This window comes from Branchiostoma floridae, chromosome 13 (genome assembly GCF_000003815.2).
Source record: "Branchiostoma floridae strain S238N-H82 chromosome 13, Bfl_VNyyK, whole genome shotgun sequence".
Classification (NCBI taxonomy): Eukaryota; Metazoa; Chordata; class Leptocardii; order Amphioxiformes; family Branchiostomatidae; genus Branchiostoma; species Branchiostoma floridae.
Window position 1 is genome coordinate 479070 of NC_049991.1, and position 21065 is coordinate 500134.

Below are 21065 nucleotides of genomic sequence, written 5' to 3' on the forward strand. Positions count from 1 at the left end.
AACCTTCCTTCAACAGTTGTACCAAATATCATGAAGATCCATCCAAAGCAGAGTTATGCTCTTGACCTACATTGTACACATATACCCACAGCTGCTCCACCCTGGCACAACCAAAAACATAATCTTCTTGGTGAAGTTAAATGTCAGAAGAACACAATTTTGTACAAAAGTCTACATTCATTGAATAATACTAATGATGGTGGCATGTACCGTAATCAGGAACTGCTGTTTTATAAGCACTCCAAAGTTCACAGGGATACATGAAAAGTTAGAGATGTCAAAAAGAAACAAGCCTGTTACAGAATGTCCTACCGTCTACATCTTGTGTCTGCACACGGACAGCTGGGCTCCTCTGCCCCACCCCTACAGGAGACACGCCCACGATCCATATCAGGTACTGGGTGTCGGGCTGTAACCCACCCAGCAGATGGGACCTCTCATTGGCACCAGACTGCACAGAGAAGGCCCTGTTCTCATCAGCAACCTAAGGAAACAATCATTACTGTTGGATTATCTGCACTTTCCTTCAAAAATACACAAACACAAATATCAATCTTGTGGCTCATTGAACAATGGACACCTGTACAAATATAATGTCCGGTACATGAATGATGAACATGACAAAATGACAAAAAGACATGTGAAATAAAAAGTATCTTGAATATTTCTATGCCTACTCTGTCATAAATTACTACATGTAGGTTCTAGTTTTTCTTAGACTAGTTAGCTGTACTTGTATTGAATTGTTCTGCCAGTTCATTCTTTGACTAGTGATTCTGAAGAAGAGTGATGGATGTCATTCAAAGTGTCCGAAAGTAAATCTCTGTTTTTTATCCAGTTGTAGACTGAAATGAATATTGTTTACCTGGATGTCTAACTTTCATAAAGTATCTAGGTTCCATGTTGGTTTTGACGGACTGACCTGGTAGTACACAAGGTAGTTGGAGATGTCTCCCCCTGATGTTGGAGGCTGCCAGTGCACCAGGATGGTGAAGGGGTCCACAGCAGAAACTCTCACATCCTGAGGAGTTCCAGGGAGTTGAGGCTGAACTGGAGTCGCTGAACAACAAAGAGATAACATTTGAGAAATCTAAGCAAACATGGTGTTGTTTGATTTCATTACATTTTTACGTTTACTAACTTAAGGTATTTTGTGATAGAGGAATTCATTACCTCTGTGAAAAATTGAGGTATTGTTTTTGGTGTGTGTGTGTGCGTGTGTGTGTGTGTGTCCATTTGTCTAACATTACAGTTTCTGTTTTATGGATATTTGTGGTCAGCATAACTTTTGAACCTCTGGATGAATGGTAATGATATTTGGTATGTGGATAGGTTTTGGGAGGATGAAGGTTGATGTCAACATTTGGCCTCCTGGTGTGTGGCCTTGGCACTGCAGCAGAACGGCTCTTTCTTGTGACCTTTTGACCTGTACATGCTATGGTCTTGATTTTTTGGGTCTGGTTACCCTGTGATATACGTGGTGCAGGGCTGAATTGCAGGGGCGTATTGAAAAAATATTCTCTCTAAAGAGGATAACTAAACAAAGGAACAGTAGTAGGACCTGTTCACTTTTGTTGACAGTTTCTATGTGAACAGCTTACCTGAACTGCCTGTCCTAACTGTGATGTGTGGACTCTCCTGGCCATCGCCTGCTGGGGAAAATGCCACCAGCCAGATTTCATAGCCAGAGTTTGGCTGAAGTCCAGACAGGATGTAGGACTGGAGATTTCCTTCCAACGTGATGGCAGGGATATCTCTGCCACCCACCTATGGAATGGAGAAATTTGTTAAGAGGAAAAATCAGGTCCTCAAACATGTAAGATCCTGTTGAATGTTTGCTTTTCAAAATTTTCTGATGATCTTCATTGAAATGTGATACAACTGCATTTTTGTAGAATGTGAAAGGATGGCATATATTAAATTATGGCAGTTCAACATTTATCAAAATGCTTTAAGATTCAGATAAGCCTCCAGCGTAAACAACCAAACAGGTGACCAAGAGTCTAACCTAATAACATCAGGTTAACATGCCTGAACATGCAAAGCACTGTAGGAGTCCATTTTATGTGGCAAAAATCAGGGCCTGCCACAACAACTTACTTGCATGTAGTAGAGTCTGTATCCCTGCACACCATCAGCATTATAAGTTGGGGTTTCCCACTGGACACGGACGCTAGTAGGACTGAGAGGATCCCCCCGCAGGCTCCTGACAGGACCAGGAACTAAACACATGGAAGGAACAATTCCATCAAGTTAACTGTCACTCATTATTTCCTAAGTAATATATTCTGCAGACAGTATAAAATTTGATTGGCCTGACTTGGGATACAATCTGAGAGCTTTGAAGCCTTTTTCAGTCAATGACTTTGTTTAAATTCAATGGCTTCTGTTCAATACAGGAAAAAAAAAACTTGTGAATAATTAAAATACTTGAAAATGAGGAATTAATCATTACAACAACAAAAAAACATTTCAGATTCACATCAACACAACTTGAACATGATCTTACTTCCACCACTGGTCCTGACTGCAATGTTTCCACTGCGCAGTCCCTCCCCTGCACCAGTAAAGGCTGACACCCAGACTATGTATTGTGTGTTGCTCTCCAGGCTAGTAAGGGTGTAACGGGTGCTTTCAGGTCCAAGTTCCACTACTCTAGGGCTGTCTTCTCCCCTAACTTGATAGTAGAGACGATATCCCTCTAGCACGCCATTGACAGATGCTGGTGGCTCCCAGGCAACCTGAAGTCTGTTGGAACCGACTGCAGTTCTTTGGAGAGACCCAGGAGGGCCAGGGGCTGCAGAGAACAAGTAGGAGTGAAAAGTGCTTCATCATCTAAAGGAACTTGCAAGTCATCATCCTGCTTGGAAAATAGTGCAATATCAGGTACAGTCTTAAAGGAAAGGTGTAATAAAAATAGAAAAGCCTGCTATACTATAACGTTATGTGATCTAAATTTCCCATCCTGTGTGACTAGTGCTTCTTAATCTGGCTTTCCTGTTGATGGATTTTGATGAAATTTCTGACAAATTCGATTAGATTGAGTTAGTGGTATTTGAATTTGGACGATTCCTCAAAGTTCATCCTCAGGACTGCCAGCTTGAAAAGTACTAGTCATACTGGATGGGAAATTTACATTGTAGATCACTGACATCACATGGTTCAATCATTGGGTGAGTAGCCGTCAGTATGACGCAAGATTCAAACAGTCAGACAGCTCTAAACTATGACAGACAAAACAAGTGAGTTGTAAAACAAGTGAGAACTTAACTTTGGGGTATGTTTTTACCATAGTATTAGTAGTAATAGTATAGCAGGCTTTTCCATTTTAGTGTAGCTTTCCTTTAAGTGTTAGGTGTGGCTGTGGTGGCAGGTGAACTTGCAGTAAATGATATAGCACCTGCAAATCAGTTGTGGCTCAAAAAGTAACATCATCTCTAAAGTGGTCACCATTCTCCTCTGGTCAGCTAAGGGCTGAGCATTGTCCTGTTTCTGACAGCCAGTCATTAAGCTAGCCTTTAACTGTACCCATCTCGATAAAAATATCCCCGGTTTGTTCTAGTGGGAGGGCAGGTGTTCAGCACCCTCAACACCATAGAGATACATGTGCATGTAGCGTGGAGAGCCAGATAGTTACATCAACTCCTCCTGATTTTTCTCATAGGAACAATACATCTATCTGTAAATCTCCATTTCAACATCATCATGAGATAAAGGTGTTACAGATTAGACTGAACTTACTTCCCTCTGCAGTGCGCACTCTGACAGGCATGCTGTGTGAGGATGCCCCTGTATCATCAATGGTAACAATGACAATGTCATAGTCCGTGTAAGGTTCCAGCCCACCCAGTGTGAAGCTGGTATCTGTGACAGGCCTGCCCACATCTAAATACGCAGTGTTCGTCTCTGTCGTCTGCTTGTACAGGATGCGGAACCCACGGACTCTGGAGATAATCAAGAGGCAAAAAATCATGAACAAGCAATATCATATACAAGTGTATTGGTAACTAGTGAAATGACCTATGTTGCATCATGTGTGACTTCAAATGATATTACTTCTACATAACTTGCATGTGTCACAAGTATGAAATTGCCATCACTTACCAACGACATAGTGCAGCCTTTGCTCTGCACCTTTTTCTTCACAATTAGTACGCTATTCTCACCCATTGAGATGTCCTATTATAATCTAAGCGTTGTACGAATAGGACTGTACTTCAAGTTACCGTTATGTTTTTCAATCCCTCCTGAATTTACCGTTAAGCATTACTGCACCTCCTGCATTCACCGTTAAGCATTACCAAGACCCCCCATGCAGTCCCTCAGATATGTTATATGTTTACCTGTCTGCAGTTATACCCGCTGGAGCATTCCACTCCAAATCAACGCTGTCACTATCACGGGGCCTTGCTTGGACAAACTGGGCTGGGGTGGTGGACCCTACAAAAAAGACATTCAATGACTCAAGTTAACAGACCATAATTAGACATCCTGATAACCCACTGAAAAATCTATATTACATGTACATGTACACAGTAGTTTGGTGTTCTGGTGAGCAGATACAACTTTGCAACATACTCCCCTCTTTGAAGCCACTAGTAGGTCCCTGTACCTTAGCCTCAATAGCATAATTTTTACCAAGCTTATCTCCAAGCAGGTTTCAAAGCCATATGCACAGTGCCAACTACTACTGGTAACATTAGTTGTTATATTAGTTGATGGTGATGAAGTGTAGTTTAGATCAAGAGAATCAAATGGTCCAAACATACAATAATACCACTTCTCTACATTCTTAAATCTTGAAGCATCATGAAACAGATCTGCTACCATAGCAGGTGCAAGAACAGCATAATGCTTTACAGGACCAGTAGTACAGCAGACCTCATCTTGTAGCACATGACACTGACCTCCTGTTTCAGGTGCTGTTTGAACTCTGAGAGTGTTGCTGCGTTGTCCATCTCCAGCTATCCCATAAGCCAAGACCTGGATGATATACTGTGAATTTGGCTGCAGACCAGATAAGGTGTATGATGTGTCCAGACTCCTGGTGTCCACAACATTCTCTTGACCACCACTGGCACTGGAGAAACAAATACAATGGGCATATCTGACAACTGAACAATCTCACTTTCTCGATACACTATAAATACTTGACACAAAACCATTGAATGATCTATAAAAATATGTCATCAAAAAACAGAAAGCATACCTTTGATAGAAGATCCTGTAGCCAAACAAACCCTGTGTGTTGCTGGGAGAATACCACCTCAGTCCAACAGAGTACATATCCACACTCTCAGCAGTCAGTCCAAGAACTGCACCTATAGATACAAAGGCACTCATGTCATACAGCCAGACAATGAGTCAGAGGTCCTCATGTCTGTGTGAATGGTTTTCTTAGGTGGTTATAGCAACTCTAACCCAAACCCTAACCATATACAATGTACAGAGAGAAATAGGAGGGTCAGTAACCCTTAATTAATAAACTAAGTAATAAACTAAAATTGAGAAAAAATGGTTGCCTCTACAAAGCCCAAATTAACCATCAGTATGACGAGAGTTAGAAGTGTTACCTGGCGCAGGCAGAGCCTCATAGCCACAGACCAGTCCAGGGTAGACCTGTCCATTGCAGCACACCTCCCGCTCAGGGTTGAAGGGCTCCGTCCCACAGCAGCCCCACGACTGGCCATTGACAGGAACAGTGTGAAGATTTTTCCCACACCTACGTACATACAGGAAGCATTACATTCAACTTGTGATACATACCTGGTAAACCATTGCAAGGTGCAACACAGCAGTTTTGAACGGTACATACAAGCTGCATCGATTTAACACTCAGACCCTTACTTTTATTGATAGATGTAGTGGGTCACTCAATATTGACCATGGTAAAACCCTGACAGGACCCTTAGTCTTATTAATGACCGAAGACCGCCCAAAGTGGAAAGCACGTGTGAACAGTCTTACTGCCCCTACGGCCACCTGAGCTACGGGACTGAGTGAGTGATCAAGTGAGAATTTCTAGGTGTGACTCCTCAAACACATGTAAAGGCCCACCAGCTTCATGTCCCATCTGAGAACCCTTAAATCATACCAGCAGTGTGAAAAATCAAGTCAATGGGTACTAAGTTGAACTTGTGATGACACAAATATGATGCTGCCATATCATGGTACTCTATCTGGTTTGCGCTGCTTAACTTGCCCTGACCACTACTGAAGATCTGATCCTGTTCCTTATTGGTTGAATGGAGATTCAATATCCTTCATGGGGCAGCATAATGTCCAGTGTGCCTTCCACCTAACTGTAACTGGGGTCTGCTGTTTCACTTGTCCTTTGTTGGATTTTTATGGTGATATTTTGGCTCAGATGGAAAGCGTGACTATATCATGTCAATAAAATTTCAACATTGAATAATTTACATAGTTTTTTAGTTCTTCAGAAGATAAAAATGCAATAATCTTATTTATTTATTTATTTATTTATTTGGATTCTCCACACTGGAGACACTTTATTTACATGTACTGGCCACTACATTGTAACTTCTTACCGCACACAAGTGCTCTGTTCTTCAGACCCAGACCTCAGTTCACCGAAGCAGCAGTGGTTCCTCTCCGGGCTGTATGGGGTGACAGTGTTACAACACCGCCATGGCTCATCAACAGTTGGTCTGATAAACGGGGTGGAGCCACAGACTTGACAGGAATGTTGGTTATCGGGACCACTGAATATCTGTCCGTTGCAGCATGTCTGTGATTGTGGGTTGTAGGGTGTCATCTCCGACGTCTTTGGATGAGAACAGCACCAGTACTCAGGCTCATCTCGCCGACGGCTGAAAACCTGGAAGCGAACAGAAAAATTATTACTCAGGCAATGACCTAATGAAATGCTTCTAGCCCCTCTATTCCAATCCTACCTGGAAATAGTTAGAATGTTTTTTGTGTCTTGATGGATAGGCAGTCAGAAGATGACAGCTCAACACAGTTTCTCCTCCCAATCTAACCCTGACGCCTTTGGGCTTAACAGCCTGGGAGTTGTCAGCTTCCGGACAAAAGTGTTCCAAATTATTCTCTCTAGAGCCATTCCCTGACTTATGGACGTTTGGTTCTTCCTTGCCTGTTATTTCCCTGATCTGGTTCAGCCATCGTTTTCATGGTATGTCTGCTGGCCTATTCTTTTTTGGTGTACAGTTTTTTTTTAAACTCAACACAGTACCTGAGAATACCAGCCTCCTACTAGTAGTGTAGTAGGTAAGCTTGTCATCAATGTATTGTCATAAAAATCCAACATTAAAGGCAGCTTAAGTAATGCCCTTTTGCACAGCCAACAAGCTTCAGCTGTATTGCTAACTGCCAGCAGGATCACAAATTTAAAATCAAGAAAAATTGAGACTCAAGGCTCGTTCTCATTTAAATGTCGAAATGCTGTCGCCTGACTTTACGGCTTGATATGGAGAAAATTGTAGACAACATCACTGATTCCTTCATTTTTCCATAACCCCTGTAATGTTTTACAAAAGATGCACAACAACATTCGTATTGGTTGATGGCTTAGACGGTTATCATAGCCATGGGTCGGATTTCACACCCTAAAAAATGGCTGTCGCCTGAGAAGAAACAAAGAATTCAAATAGTAGTCAAAAATGTAACAATTCAGTTCCCAGAATAATTGTTTGGCAGGTGAAACCAGCTACCAAGGCCCTCTGACCGATCACTTCAGATCGCTACTGTCACTGATCTTGGAGGCTGTGTAAGGTGGTTTATGCCTGTCGCCAGATTTTGTAACAAACGTTACCACCACGAGTACGACGGTTGCCACGGTTTTATTATCGACGTATAAGACTAGAAATGACCATTTTTGTGACGCTGTACAGTTTTTCTGGCTTCCTAAAGAAACAAGAAAGGGTTGTTGACTGTTATTTGTATCCCACCTTGCTTAACAAAATGTTGTACAGAAATGACTGGAACTTTTCAAATGTTCCTTGGGACATCCACTTATACCTAAATGATGTAGTCAATAAGGTAAGTCCTTTAGAAGAAAAACAGGGTAAAGTTTACTGTTGTAACAAACGTTACCGGTAACGTTTGTTAACCGCCCTGTAATGTATTACCAATGGGACCGAAAATAATAAGTTGCCATTTTTTGGCCATGGTTAAAAGAGGAATTTTCCTAAACAACCAGGTAGTTTTCACTGAAAATAAAGCCGATTTATTTTTCGTCCAAAAAAATGCCATTTTCGACATTTCAATGAGAACGAGTGTCAAGCATATTTTTTGCCTTCAAATCTACCCCATCAAATTTGACGACCTGCAAACACCAACCGATTCTAAAAATATGATGGGCAAGAAAACACAAGGCGTATTATACTGCCAAAACTTGGCTGTGTGACAGCAAGATAAAGCTATATAATGGCAAATACAACATGTAGATTGTAACGGTTACCTCATTGCCACAGCGTTGGCAGGTGAATTGTTCCTCGGAGCCAGAGTGGAGTCCATCAAAACAGCAGTGCTGCTCTGCAGGGTTGTAAGGCCGACCCTTACAGCACCTCCAGGACCCATCTGTCGCTGGTCTGCTGAAATAGGTGTTACCACACCTACACCATGGACAAAAGGGAACAAAACCTGATGTCAATACCACCAAACAAAACATTTTGCAACAAGAAGTGGAGATACTTCATCTTAGATTCAGGCTTTCATACAAGCTTGCATATGGTAAAATTATATAATAATTTGGGTGAAGGAGATTTTATTTGAATGAAGAGCATATATAGATTAACATTACGCAAGCCACAATGGAAGGTCAACATGGTATATAAAACAATACAATGTGTATTACAAGTTGAGCGATGGAGTGCCGTGAGTTCGAGCGTGTGAAACAACGGGTCATGTTAGGGTGCCCTGTTATATGTCTTGTGCTATCTATATCATATGTAATGATAGATTGATTAGGACTTAATTGATATAATCTGTAATGTTACCTGTTATATTTTATCTGACCCTTCTTACCTGTTCCCTCATGACCTCAATCTCTGGTTTGCTAAGTCCTGGCAAGGCCTTTAGCAGGCCCAGAAACAGAGTGAACGGTGGGGTAGATACAAATCGCCTTATCTGCAGTTCCGTATGTCGAAAAGTTTGAAATTTGGTAAGAACTTTGCCTAGGTACTACTTCTTCCAACTATGTACAAGATATTGGAAGTAGACACATAGTATTTCCATAATTTTCAAATATAAAATCTATGTCATTTTATAATAATTGGCCCAGCCAACTTCATGCCGTTGGCCTGGAGCTGTGATATTTTTACAGGATGTTGCTACAGTCATATACTATTGGAATCGGTTACCGGGAAATAAGAACATACCTTAGAATTTTATAAATACAAAAAATTATTAATTCTTATGATTTTTTGAGGGGTGACCATAACTTTATCAGCCTATACCTCCGCATTGTAAGATGAAATCAATTTTCCAACAAGGGATTCAAGCAGACTAAGTACTTGAGCATTGTTTACACTTAATCGTAACTTTGTAAGCCGTAGCTACGAACTTGGCTAGGGATTTAAAGTTTAAAACTCCCAATTGTGCAGATTTTGGTCACATTGCTAATCAATCAATCTGACAGCTGTTTATTTTTCAATGGATTTGTTGTTTTAACAGCTCCTCACGAAACTGATTACCTACAATTATCTTTAATTATGCATAGAGGACAGACAATAACACGCAGGGAGCCCATGGCATTCATTCAAGTCCTGATTGACATGTAGTCGGGCCACAGTCATTAAGATTTTGTAAAGAATTAACTCATTGCTAGAGTAAACTTTGTGGGAAGGAAACGGTTCAGAGTGGAAATTCTACAAGAAAGAATATTCAGGGCATGGAAAACTTGCTTAGAGCCGTCAATTGACTATGATATAGTTCAGCACAGGTCCTGCAATGACCTGTCACAAAACATCCACAATTTCTCATGCAATACACATTTGCTAAAATAGACAGACACAACCGTTCAGAATAATGAATCTTTATCACTACAACCCAAAACATGCAGGTAATGAGGTAAATCTGAGTCTAAATAGAAGATGCATCGAGTATAGGTTACGATAGGTTGCACAGAAAATACAATCTCCAGGCGCATGTACGGTCTAGATTGTTTTACACGCGGTATGCGGCATTTGTTTTTGTTTGTATTTCATAGCTATAGACCATCGTACTTCTCAAAAAGAATACGGGTGCTTCCTGTACGCCCAAGTTAGCTGAAATAACCTCCTGGTTACGCCATATGACGGTTTACCGTGTATACTATTAGTATACGGTATTTCAGCTAACTTGGGCGTACGGGAAGGACACGTATTCTTTTTGAGAAGTATGGTGGGTTATTTACGTGTACCTGAGGCGTGGCTGTCTTCAAAAACGGGATCTCAGTTTCCGAACACATTATGCGACTTCCACATGTTTAGATACACAAACTTATAAGGTGTTTCTACCAAACAAGGAGGTTAAAACCAACTATGTCACCATGCATATATACCTGTCCTCGTGACAAAGGATCTTGAACAAACCTTCTGTATGACAGTATATGTTACCCAGCTGATCAGCTAACATGCGCTAAACTAAAATGAGACTAAAAAGGCTTTTCAATAACACCGTTTGTGGGAAACTTGTCACAACAAGGCTCAAGGCAGAGTCTGTTGTTCTTTGTTATTTATGCATGGCATGAGTTGTGTACAATAGTGCAAACTACCAGTGTTTTCAAACCAGATTCTAGTGGATTAGGGGCAAAAATAGACCTAAAGTTACGTCAGAAATCAGTGAAATCGGCTTGGAAGTTGGATCCAGAGGCCAAACTCGCAAGCTCCTCGGCTCCTGGGCCAACATGCCCACGTGGAAATTCTTAGGGTCTACTCAGTCGGTCTGCGGCAAAATATCCATATCATCACAAAAGTTTTTCCCAGACCAAGGAGGTTAAAAAAATCACCTCCTTGCCCAGACTAACTACGCCGGCTAGCTGTAGAGACAATAATTTTTTCCATGAGAGTTTGGCCACAAAAGTGAATGAGTTAAGTGAATGAGCAATCCTTATAACTAGAAATTTGTTGACGGTGTAATGTATGGCAACAATAACAAAGCAATTAACACCAATCACCGTAATACTTGTCTTGGCCTCAGGCGGGGGAAAATATCTCCCAGCGACCTGACTTTCCTGACCAATCATTCTTCTTTTTGCCAAATCATCCTTAGGAAGGCCTGTTCGGAGGCTATTAACGGGATCTAGGTTAAATTGAATGAATTTGTTAAAAAAAGTTAATGTTTGGATGGGTTATTAAATTGGCACTACTTGAAAAGAATAAGACCAGTTTTACAATTGTTGTTGTATTGCTTTTTCAGACAAGTGATCTCAAACATGGAGTGAAAATATATTACATGTATTTTCAGATAAGTGAAGTTTTTTCAGGAAAATCGAAACATGTAACTATGCATTGATTTGGTACTAGTAACTCCGTGTTTGAAGCTCTTTGTGAACTCATAGGCTCCTAGCAGGGTGTGTAATTAGAGCATATAGAAATGTAAACTAGAGGAGGAGAAGTGGGAGGGGAAACCAGACTAATTAACACCCAATTACAGCCTCTCCAGTCGCACCCTGGCTCATTTAAATGTCATTTTAATATTATAATGAGTTCCTGGCAGGGACAGCTTTGCCAGGACTTAGCATAGGAGAGATGAAAAGTGGCCTGCAGACTGAGTTGAACATTCTCATGAAGAAACAAAGGTTCAAACAAATACATTCAGTGTAACGTTATGGGGCCTGTTTCCGTGACCGTACCTCTGACACACGTAGTCCCGCTGTGGTCCATACTTGGGCTGGTTAAACCCTCCACAACAGTGGTGAGTTGATGGGTCGTAGGAAATCTCATTGTTGACTCCACAGCAGCGGAGCGGTGCCAGGTCTCTGCGGCGGCTCATCATGTTGTCTCCGCATGATTGACAGATGTAGGCACTCTCCGGACCATTATTCAGCCTGCCTGCACAGCAGTGCTCCCGTAATGTGTTGTACGGCTGGTCACCGCAGCACATGTAGGACTTGGACTCATCCCTGTAGGATAGAGCAGGATGTATAGCATGGCTGTATTTCTCACACAGATATGCACCATGTCCGGGACGAGAGATACATATAGGACAAAATGCCATGATAGAATATTCTCATTGATAATGCAAATGTCCCCCCATTTTGCATAATTAATCTTTCATTTTGTATATTTTGGTCTAAGCTACCTACATACCAAAAATTATGATAATTCGACAGAATATAGTATCATTAGTATGCCAAATAATAGATCCTTCATTTTTGTTCACATCTTCTTTGACCTTGGAGTGTTCCATGACAGTAGTATACGTTTTCCGATATAACACGTTATGTTTTGAGATGTCTTGATATATGTTCAATAAAGACAGACACACAAATGCTGCATCAAGACATGACCTTCACGACATATTTCATGGAGGTAACTAAAAGTATGTCTTCAATGCCCCAAGCAGTACAATTTCCCTAATCTTTGAGCATATTGCTGCAAAATATGTGTAAAACAAGCCAGACCTAACATTACATCTGCTTGCCAACTACCCAGCCCCCTCACCAACCTTGGAATGGACATGACACTATCGGCCGAGCAACGGAAACAGCTGGTAGTGTCCTCTGGCCCATCCTTGACCTGTCCGAAGCAGCAGTGACTGGTCTCTGGATTATAGGGCTGGTCATTGTTCCGGCCGCAGCAGCGCCAGGGCCGGCTGCTCTTCCGAATGGCAAACATGGTTGTCTCACAAATCTTACAAACATGATCAGCTTCTGCACCCTCGTACACTCCATCCGCACAGCAGATTTGTCGCGATGGTTCGTAAGATAGAGGGCCTCGTGTCGAGTAGCAGGTGTTTCTGTCTGATGCAGACCCCTGCACTGCACCTAGGGAAAACACATCGTGTCAGACAAATCTGGGATGATGTACATACTACTTACTAGTAATGAGACTTGCCTTATTAATTAGGAAAGTTTCCACTTGGCAATCTTGCTTAATGTGCTTTTTTCCCCATTTCTGGTGGAAATGACATTGCCAAACCTTAGTTGCACATGCAACATTAAACTCAAAATAAATCTAGGCAAGTGACTATCTCCAAACAAGTGAGTCAACTAGCTGACTTGCTGTGTTTCAATTTAACCTTGCATTAAAGAGCACACATGTATATACCAAGACACAAGCAGGGACTGTATGGCCTTCAAGACACTGTAAATTAAAACTTTCCAAGTTATCATGTAATGAAAAGGCACAAAGCATGTCACTGTTTGTCACAGTATCTACATGAGATAAGTAAGATAAATATCATTTTTCCTTTTGGGGACCTTTTCTTCTGACTGGTCAACGGCACCTGGCTTGATGATAATATCCATTATGTCATACCTGTGACGCGAAAACGTTGCGATACGGGTGTTCCGGACCGGATGATAACTTTCCGTACGGCCCGGGCTTATCACATGGGCTCCATTCGAATAAATCGAACTGTTTCGAGTGGGCCGAGTACGGCGCCATCGAAAGTTCGAATACCTGATTCGGACGTTGGAACATAACTGTTGTTTTTCGAGGGCAACAAATTTGTTCAACTTCTGGCGCATTTCGCATCATAACAGTGGTTTTCTCAGGTGGGTATGACATAAATTAAATACAACACGGTGTATTCCGCATCACCCTCGGTCCCAGCCCTCCCGCGGGTCGGATCACCCTCCGGCCTTCGGGCGATCCTTCCCGCGGTCGGGCTGGCACCTCGGGTGATACGGAATACACCGTGTTGTTTTCTATATTTATTGCTATCTTGAGTTAACATTATTCTCTCCAGAATCTTTTCACAAAAATGCCCCTGCAATTTCAAACTTAGTTGCCAGGAGGCACAAACTCATGTCAATTCTTCCCGAGTGCAAGAGCTATCTAACACCCCAATTTTCTTTTTTAGCTATCTTGTTGACATACAGACAGACACACACACAAATGCTAGTGAAAATATGTTAACCTTCATGAATATTGATGGTTAACAAAACACCTAACGCTAGTTCACCTTTATCCGCATGGCAACCTAACGTTATATCCATTGTTTTTAAAAGCGAGGTATTCACGGATATCTAGTTGACGGACGGTGGTTCCAAATTGCAATATTTTCATAGCATTCCAGGCTGAAACAGCAGTCTGTCGACTTGATATCCCTAAATACTCCGATTTTATATGCAACGGTTAAGGTAACCCCACGGATAAAGGTGAACTAGCTTTATGGGCTAATCTCCAAGCAGATCTTGCGGTAGTTAAAGTCAGTAACTTTAATATAAGCTGGGGAAGGAGTTTAGTCGGTAGAGGAGTTTTAGTCTTCGCGGTAGAATAATTTATAAAACACCTCTGCTGGCTGCTATTAAAACTCGTTCCCCAGCTTATGTTACTGTCTTTAAACTACCCCAAGATCTGCTTGGAAATTACCTACGGGCCGGGCTGTGACCTTAGTGCCGAAACGTGAGATTGCCTGCAGTGACCCTTTCTGACAGACAGCATTCTTTGATAACGTTATATGAAGATTTTACATTAGGATTTTCATGGATGATATCAGGTTCATATCAAGGTCATAAACCGTTCTTATTTCTTGATGTGGCTTCATTCGCAACACAATAGTTTCTACTCTCCAAGCAGAGGTTAGGCTCCATCTGTTTTTTTAACGTTTTTAGTGGTTTTTATCAGGCTTTCTATTTTTTCATTTTTCTTGAAGTACGCCAGCCAAAGTTAGGTTTTGACACAGCAAGATAAAATACAAAATAGAAAGCCCGATAAAAAGGACTAAAAAACACGTTAAAAAACAGCCGGAGCCTAACCTCTGCTTGGAGAGTAGAAACTATTGTGTTAACGGGGGGGATCCAATAAAAGCAAAGACACGGCATAGCTGTGCTTATTTAGGAAGTTTTATAGATAGCCTTCTCATCTGTGGTGGTATCTTTTCACATATCGTATTTGACGATGAATTATTTAATAGTTTCCCGGGCCATGTTCTCGATATGTTCCCTCATCAGCATGCACGGAAGGCGTCAAACTTGTGTACTTTTTTCAATCGTTATCTGTTGGGGCTTACCAAGTTGGACACATACTCTGACTTTTCAGTTATTTACAACAAGGTTTAGTCCATAACAAGTTGCACTTATTATGTGCAGACACTTATGCATATCTCCGCAAAAATGATTTTAAAATGCTACCGGACTTTGGACCCCTACCGGACTTTGGACCCCTCCCGTTAACCTCTGCTTGGAGAGTAAATAATTTCTACGTGCTGTATCAGTGCATGCTCATACTCTTGGTACAAATCCTACATCCGCCCGTTGATAAACTTGTGAGAGTTAGGTTTTGTTGGTTTTAGATACTTCCTGAACCCCAGGCCAGACAAAACATGGTGCAGACAATGATAACGTTACCGTGAGTAGCCTCACGGGCCGCCCACGGTAACGTTACCCCCACCCACCCTGGATGGACTGGCTGGAGCCTGCAGTGCAGTCTGATAAGCCAAGCACCCAAAAAATAGCCTTCAAATTCACCCAACACGTGTCATCAACGGTAACGTTAGACTGGATTCCAGGTAAGACGGGGCAAGCCTCAAACTCTCCAGTTAATCACATTCGTTCTGCTCCCTTCCTGTAAACATGACCTTCGGCCTCAGTCTCGGGTTTCCCTGTGTCACATGGTTCATGACCGTGCCTGAGGCCAGACATTCTTACCGTGCCTGTTGTTATGGTAGTGAACTTCTGTCCTCAAAACAAGGATCTGTTTCTACGCCGTCGGTAGCTAGACTAGACAGGAAAGGCCAGTCCAATGTGCATCCGCACACCAGGTGTAACGGTTGATTAACGTTTGGCATTTTCTGGCTCGGAAATGCTCTCCGTCTTCTGGGACTTCTGTGTAGAGGGTCTGCATGGGGGGTCCCGACAAAGATTTACGCTGAATTCAGAGAACCCCCTACGTATTACGCAAAATCATCATCAAGGAAGGCAATTACGCTGAGTGGTCGCCTCGCTACAAATTACGTAGACAAGATGGTTTTCCCTACGAATTACGGGAAATAAAATAGGCTGCTTACGCCTTACGGAAAAGAGCTCTGTGTAATCTTCTTCGCTTTCCGAGATTTTATCATCCTAGCGGCGCTTCGGTGAGCTCAATCTGTTGTCACGGTTTGTGGCCACGGCTAGAACCCGACAAAGGTAATCCCCAATCTGGATCTGCCCGACAGTGTCCTTGAGGAGACCAAGCGACGGGAACACAACCCGACAGCTTTAGAGAGCAGACGTCAGCCCACTTCCGTCATCATTAGGAAAGTATAGCTTCATTTCTTTAGGCCATGCTGATAATATCATATGGATGACATTGCACGCGCGCATCAATTTTTGAACGTTTCCAGAAATAAAATTTTAAAAAATTCAACCATACTGTAACGTTAAATCGTAAGAAGCAGCTCCAAAATAAGCAAATAAATATCGTGTATTGCAAAAAAAAAAAAATATCGGAAGACGTAAAAATGTCACAGAATATTCTAAAGTCAAAGAAGATGTAACGTTAAAACAATAAAAATGGATAATCTATTGTTCGGTATAACGTTACTGTGTGTACAGTCATTTGTTCAACCTTCCTAACCACTTAGATTTCATCACGATTGCAACTTTTTTTCAAACTTTTCATTTATTTGCACGCTCGCATCAGCTTTTGGGTTCCCAGTGGATGTCATCCATATAATCAAATCAACATGGCCTTATCACAGACGGTATCGTAACGTCTACAGTCCGTGTTAATCTCTAAAGAGATAACGTTACAATCAGACTGTGTCTTGCCCAAGTCTCATTGTCCCTATGCTCATGACAATGATCTACACTTGTAAGCTCGGTGCCGCTGCAGGTGATTTCCGTAAACCTGGTGTGTCTGCCCGGTTTCCGCCCAGGTCCTGAATCACCCCGCTCAGACCTGCCTGTCTAGCAGGGCCTAATGAGCAACCATGTGGAACGCCTGGGGTAGTTTGAAGGTCAGGTAATTAGTACCTTTGGTGAGTCAGAAAAAAACCCTTCTTCCCTAGCCCTGCGGACTGACATGTCAGCTTGTGTTTGCATGATCATGACAGCCGGCCGCGAATCCTCGAGAATGACGTCATCTTCGGTGGAAAAAGGAATCTCCCGTCCATCTTTATTCTATTGTTTTTGCTATTGTTCGTGCAGTGGGCCTACGGACATAAAAAGACGACCTCACGCGGTCTAGAACCTTCAGTTACACATTTACTTAACATTTACTCTGAGAAGTCTGAAAACAGGTCATGTGATCCGTGTAAACTTTGTAGACTTAAAAAGTCGAAGGCAGATGTGATTGTGTCCAAAGGAAAACATATTGTAGTTGCAGCCAGTAGGTGCCCAATATTTGAGTAATGAGGCTGATTTACGAGGTCGAAGCTTTACGTCATGATCATGCAGGAATAAGTAGCTCGCACGACACTTGTATATTTTGCTTTTTGGACAAATATCTCATATAAATTATTTATAACGCCTTCATGTCGCGAACAGGACATTGTACGTTTAAATTTCATTCCTGAAGATTTTTCTTCTTCAGTTTCTCCCCCTTTGAAAACATTCTTCATTTTCGTCGAAAACGATTTTCTCTGCAGACCTGTCACATGTAATTTTATTTTAGAGGGCGGCTGGTCTCTCAGTAGACAACTTCTAATTGCCAGGCTTGTCAATGCAGCGGCTTCAATTTACTCAAAGTTTTTTGTCGTTCTCCTCTCTCTTTGAACTTTCTGCCGATTGATTTGGTATTTCTATCGTTTCCCTCAAGTCGGCAAGACATACGAGTGTGTCCATGACTGAGAATGAAAGAGTCAAATAATGACATGTAGGCCGCATTGCAGCTCTTCTAGCTGACGAAAAAGCACCATGAGGTCATCCTCATTCTGAGTTATAAAGTTAAGTTACCCATGCAAGTGTGTGGTGCCCATCGCCATGTCTGCGGGCCTTTGGCCACACATTTGTGGCTAGTCTGCTGGGTTCGATTTAAAAAAAAACAACACCGAGACTGTCCGTTTTACCTAATGGGCTCACCTCACCTAGTCCCATCCTCATCAGGAGGGTCGGGGACCATGGTTGCCTAATGGGCTAGTCTGTCCAAATAAACAAACCCCAATCCCGTTGTCTAATTCAGTAGAAAATCGTGCATTTGTCATGGCTAAACGATATTTGTGCCAAGAACAACAGTTGGGCTGGCCTGACAGACGGGGTCGCCCCCGCTGAGGAGCCCCGCTGGGCCTCCCCCTGCCCCAGGGACCCGCCTGTGGAAGGACTGGTGCCCCTAAATCATACATCATGTCTCATCTTATGATTTCATGATATTATGCTGATGATCTTATTATTTCAGTTGAGCATTATACATACGCCATGTTGATATTGGAGTACATAATAAGGTAAGGACGCTTTTGGCAGCCCGCCCAACATCCGACCGGCCTCCTGCGGGGAGGGGCCAGTTACAGCCGTGAGCAGCAGAGATTGTGTTACACAGACTGGGAAGTCTGTGGAAAACTTTCTACTCTCGTCTCTTGGATACAAAGTATGTCTCGTTACATGCTGTCTGAAAAAAATTATGACGCCTAAGCTCTAATAGCCATTTAAGGTCCCAGAAGTCTCTCCTATTCTTTATCTGCAGGTTTATCTTAAGACTGACTTCCAGCGAGTCTGGCAGAGAAAGTATAAGCCAGTACGTCTGCGTGATACGATAATAAAAACTGGGGAAAAGAACTATTCAAAACAATTCTGTCACAAGGCTTGCCACTAAACATCAAAGTCTAGTACTTTCCGTATTTAAAAGTTTGACAACTTTTTTGCAGATACTAGTAACATCTGGAAACTCACTGCATGCGTCCCTAGGTCGCTACAGACGTACTGAACCGATCTGAAGAATTGTTGAACCAGCAAACAGTAAATATGATGTCTCTGACCTACGGTCACATGTCACCTGTCACCTGCTATTACCCCTCTTTTCTCCTGCCCTTTCGCTGAGCGATGGCATATGCGCTCCGCTCCTACTGTAGTAAGCACATTTCAAATCGGAGCCAGATGTTAGCGGGAGGGGGCGAGCGGGCTGAGATGGGAACATTTCCAAACATGATGGACTGCAGCACCTACTGAGCCGTGACTGTCGACCAGACACTCTTATCGCCAATCAAGATCAACTACTAAGTCATTCAATCTATTTTGCAAATTCAATCGATGTGCAAAGCTCGGAAAATGTTTGTTAACTAATTCAAATAGTTTGTTTCTCTCGGTAGTGTAAAGTGGACAATGACAAGTAAAGTGTATTTCAGTAAAGTGTAATCAAGTGTAATGATAACGCTGTAAGGTCACCATTCTTGAACAACAATGGGATGAAACTACCTATTCAACTAAAGTGAGTGCAAAGTCGTGGGAATTTGTCATGGGGAGCCAGGGGAGCCGGGTAAATACGAGTTCTATCTGAGAAATCGTCGGTACACACAGACAAAATATGGACGTACCTCTGTGTGGGTAGGTAGCCTGGCCCCCATGTGCCATCAGCACAGTTAGGAGAGGAATGGCTAAGATAGGTTGTATCATCTTTCCTTTGAACTCTGCTGATCACAGAAACTGATGTTGACGATTCAACATGAGCAGATTGAATCCTGAAGTCCCAAGCCGCCTTCTCGATTTGCTAAACGCAGCGCAGCTCAGTCCTGTACGAAATGTACGCTTCAGGAGGCGAGTAGTGGTGCACAGACGACCTCCACGCGTCAGGCTTCTAAACGTCTCAAGTCTTCACGACCTGAGGCTGTAGTTGACCTGAGCTTCTATCAACAACGCGGCGCCGAACTCTACTGGGCTCGGTGTTGCACCACAGACAAGTTGGATTCGTCACATCAGTCCTTTTGTAACTTTTTCACCGGAAGCGAAGCGCCCACGTCGAGTGACACAACGACTTCCCCCGCCCCGCTGGCTCGACAAGGACTTCCCGTATAGTTCTGTTTATGCACCGCATCCTCTGGCGTGTTCCACCATGCGGGCGGTAATAGGAATGTGGCCGACTGCACAGGTCGGAGGTGGGATCACTGATGACAGACATCGTTGTTAGGATGGATCTCCTGGATCTGGACGAGGATGCCCGCCAGGCATGTGGGTACCTATAACCCACCCACCCTCGCCCCCAAGTCCCCCAACTGGAATCAAACAAGACATTTTCGAGCTTGTCCTGCATTTCTGCCATCAACATGTGGAAAATGTTTCATGATTATACAGATATCTAGATAATCCGTGATGTGAATCTTGAAATGCCACAGATCATTGTGACGTTGAGAAAAATCATGTTACCAATCATGCATTTCATGCAAGACTGAAGACAGCTGAGTTTTGCAAAGTCTTTCCAAACCACACCTGGCCGGTACTATCTGCTACCCTTGCGTTTGAATAACATACTAGTATAGTCCCGGCGGCTTAGGGGTGTTTACCTAGCCCAATCTGCTAAGCAGTCTGCTTATGTCATCAAAGTGTTGTTGTTGTTTTTTAGCTGGCCTTTTGCAAGGTTTCGTCGCCAAAGTGCTGTAAATCAACCAACCCCGTAAAAACTTTTCCGGTGTGCGATGATGCACGGGGCAGTCAGCGAGGTTACTTACTCTCCAAGCAGAGGTTAGGCTCCGGTTGTTTTTTAACGTTTTTTCAGTAGTTTTTATCGGGCTTTCTATTTTTTATTGTAACGTGTATTGTCAAAAGCTAACTGGCGGACTTCGAGAAACAATGCAAAAAGAAAGCCCGATAAAAACGACTAAAAATCATTTTAAAAAACAACCGGAGTCTAACCTCTGCTTGGAGAGTAATAGTTTTAAACGGCATCGGTCCATTGTTTGTTAATCTGCATATGATGTCATCCATAAAATTTACTTGCTGTGGCCTAAGCTCAGAAAACTCCTTGGCCAGCTAAACTATTTATGCCACCGGAGATCAAGTGTTTGTAAGAATTGTTTGTAAGAATTGA

General features: G+C 42.5%; 1 protein-coding gene across 1 annotated transcript in view; it reads right to left on the minus strand.

The window, feature by feature from the left end:
* LOC118429283 (protein sidekick-2-like) overlaps window positions 1–20151 on the minus strand; it is a 40506-nt gene extending 20355 nt beyond the window's left edge. Inside the window, exons 1-15 of the mRNA XM_035839763.1 lie at window positions 19579–20151; window positions 12631–12949; window positions 11816–12085; window positions 8441–8594; window positions 6549–6838; window positions 5574–5722; window positions 5210–5321; window positions 4908–5080; window positions 4344–4440; window positions 3742–3944; window positions 2510–2797; window positions 2101–2222; window positions 1602–1767; window positions 923–1059; window positions 313–484 (exon numbers count right to left, since the gene is read on the minus strand). Of these exons, the coding sequence (XP_035695656.1) occupies window positions 313–484; window positions 923–1059; window positions 1602–1767; window positions 2101–2222; window positions 2510–2797; window positions 3742–3944; window positions 4344–4440; window positions 4908–5080; window positions 5210–5321; window positions 5574–5722; window positions 6549–6838; window positions 8441–8594; window positions 11816–12085; window positions 12631–12949; window positions 19579–19657 (2731 nt within the window). The 5' untranslated portion in view covers window positions 19658–20151. The remainder of the gene's footprint in view (window positions 1–312; window positions 485–922; window positions 1060–1601; window positions 1768–2100; window positions 2223–2509; window positions 2798–3741; window positions 3945–4343; window positions 4441–4907; window positions 5081–5209; window positions 5322–5573; window positions 5723–6548; window positions 6839–8440; window positions 8595–11815; window positions 12086–12630; window positions 12950–19578) is intronic.
* Window positions 20152–21065: the final 914 nt, after the last annotated feature.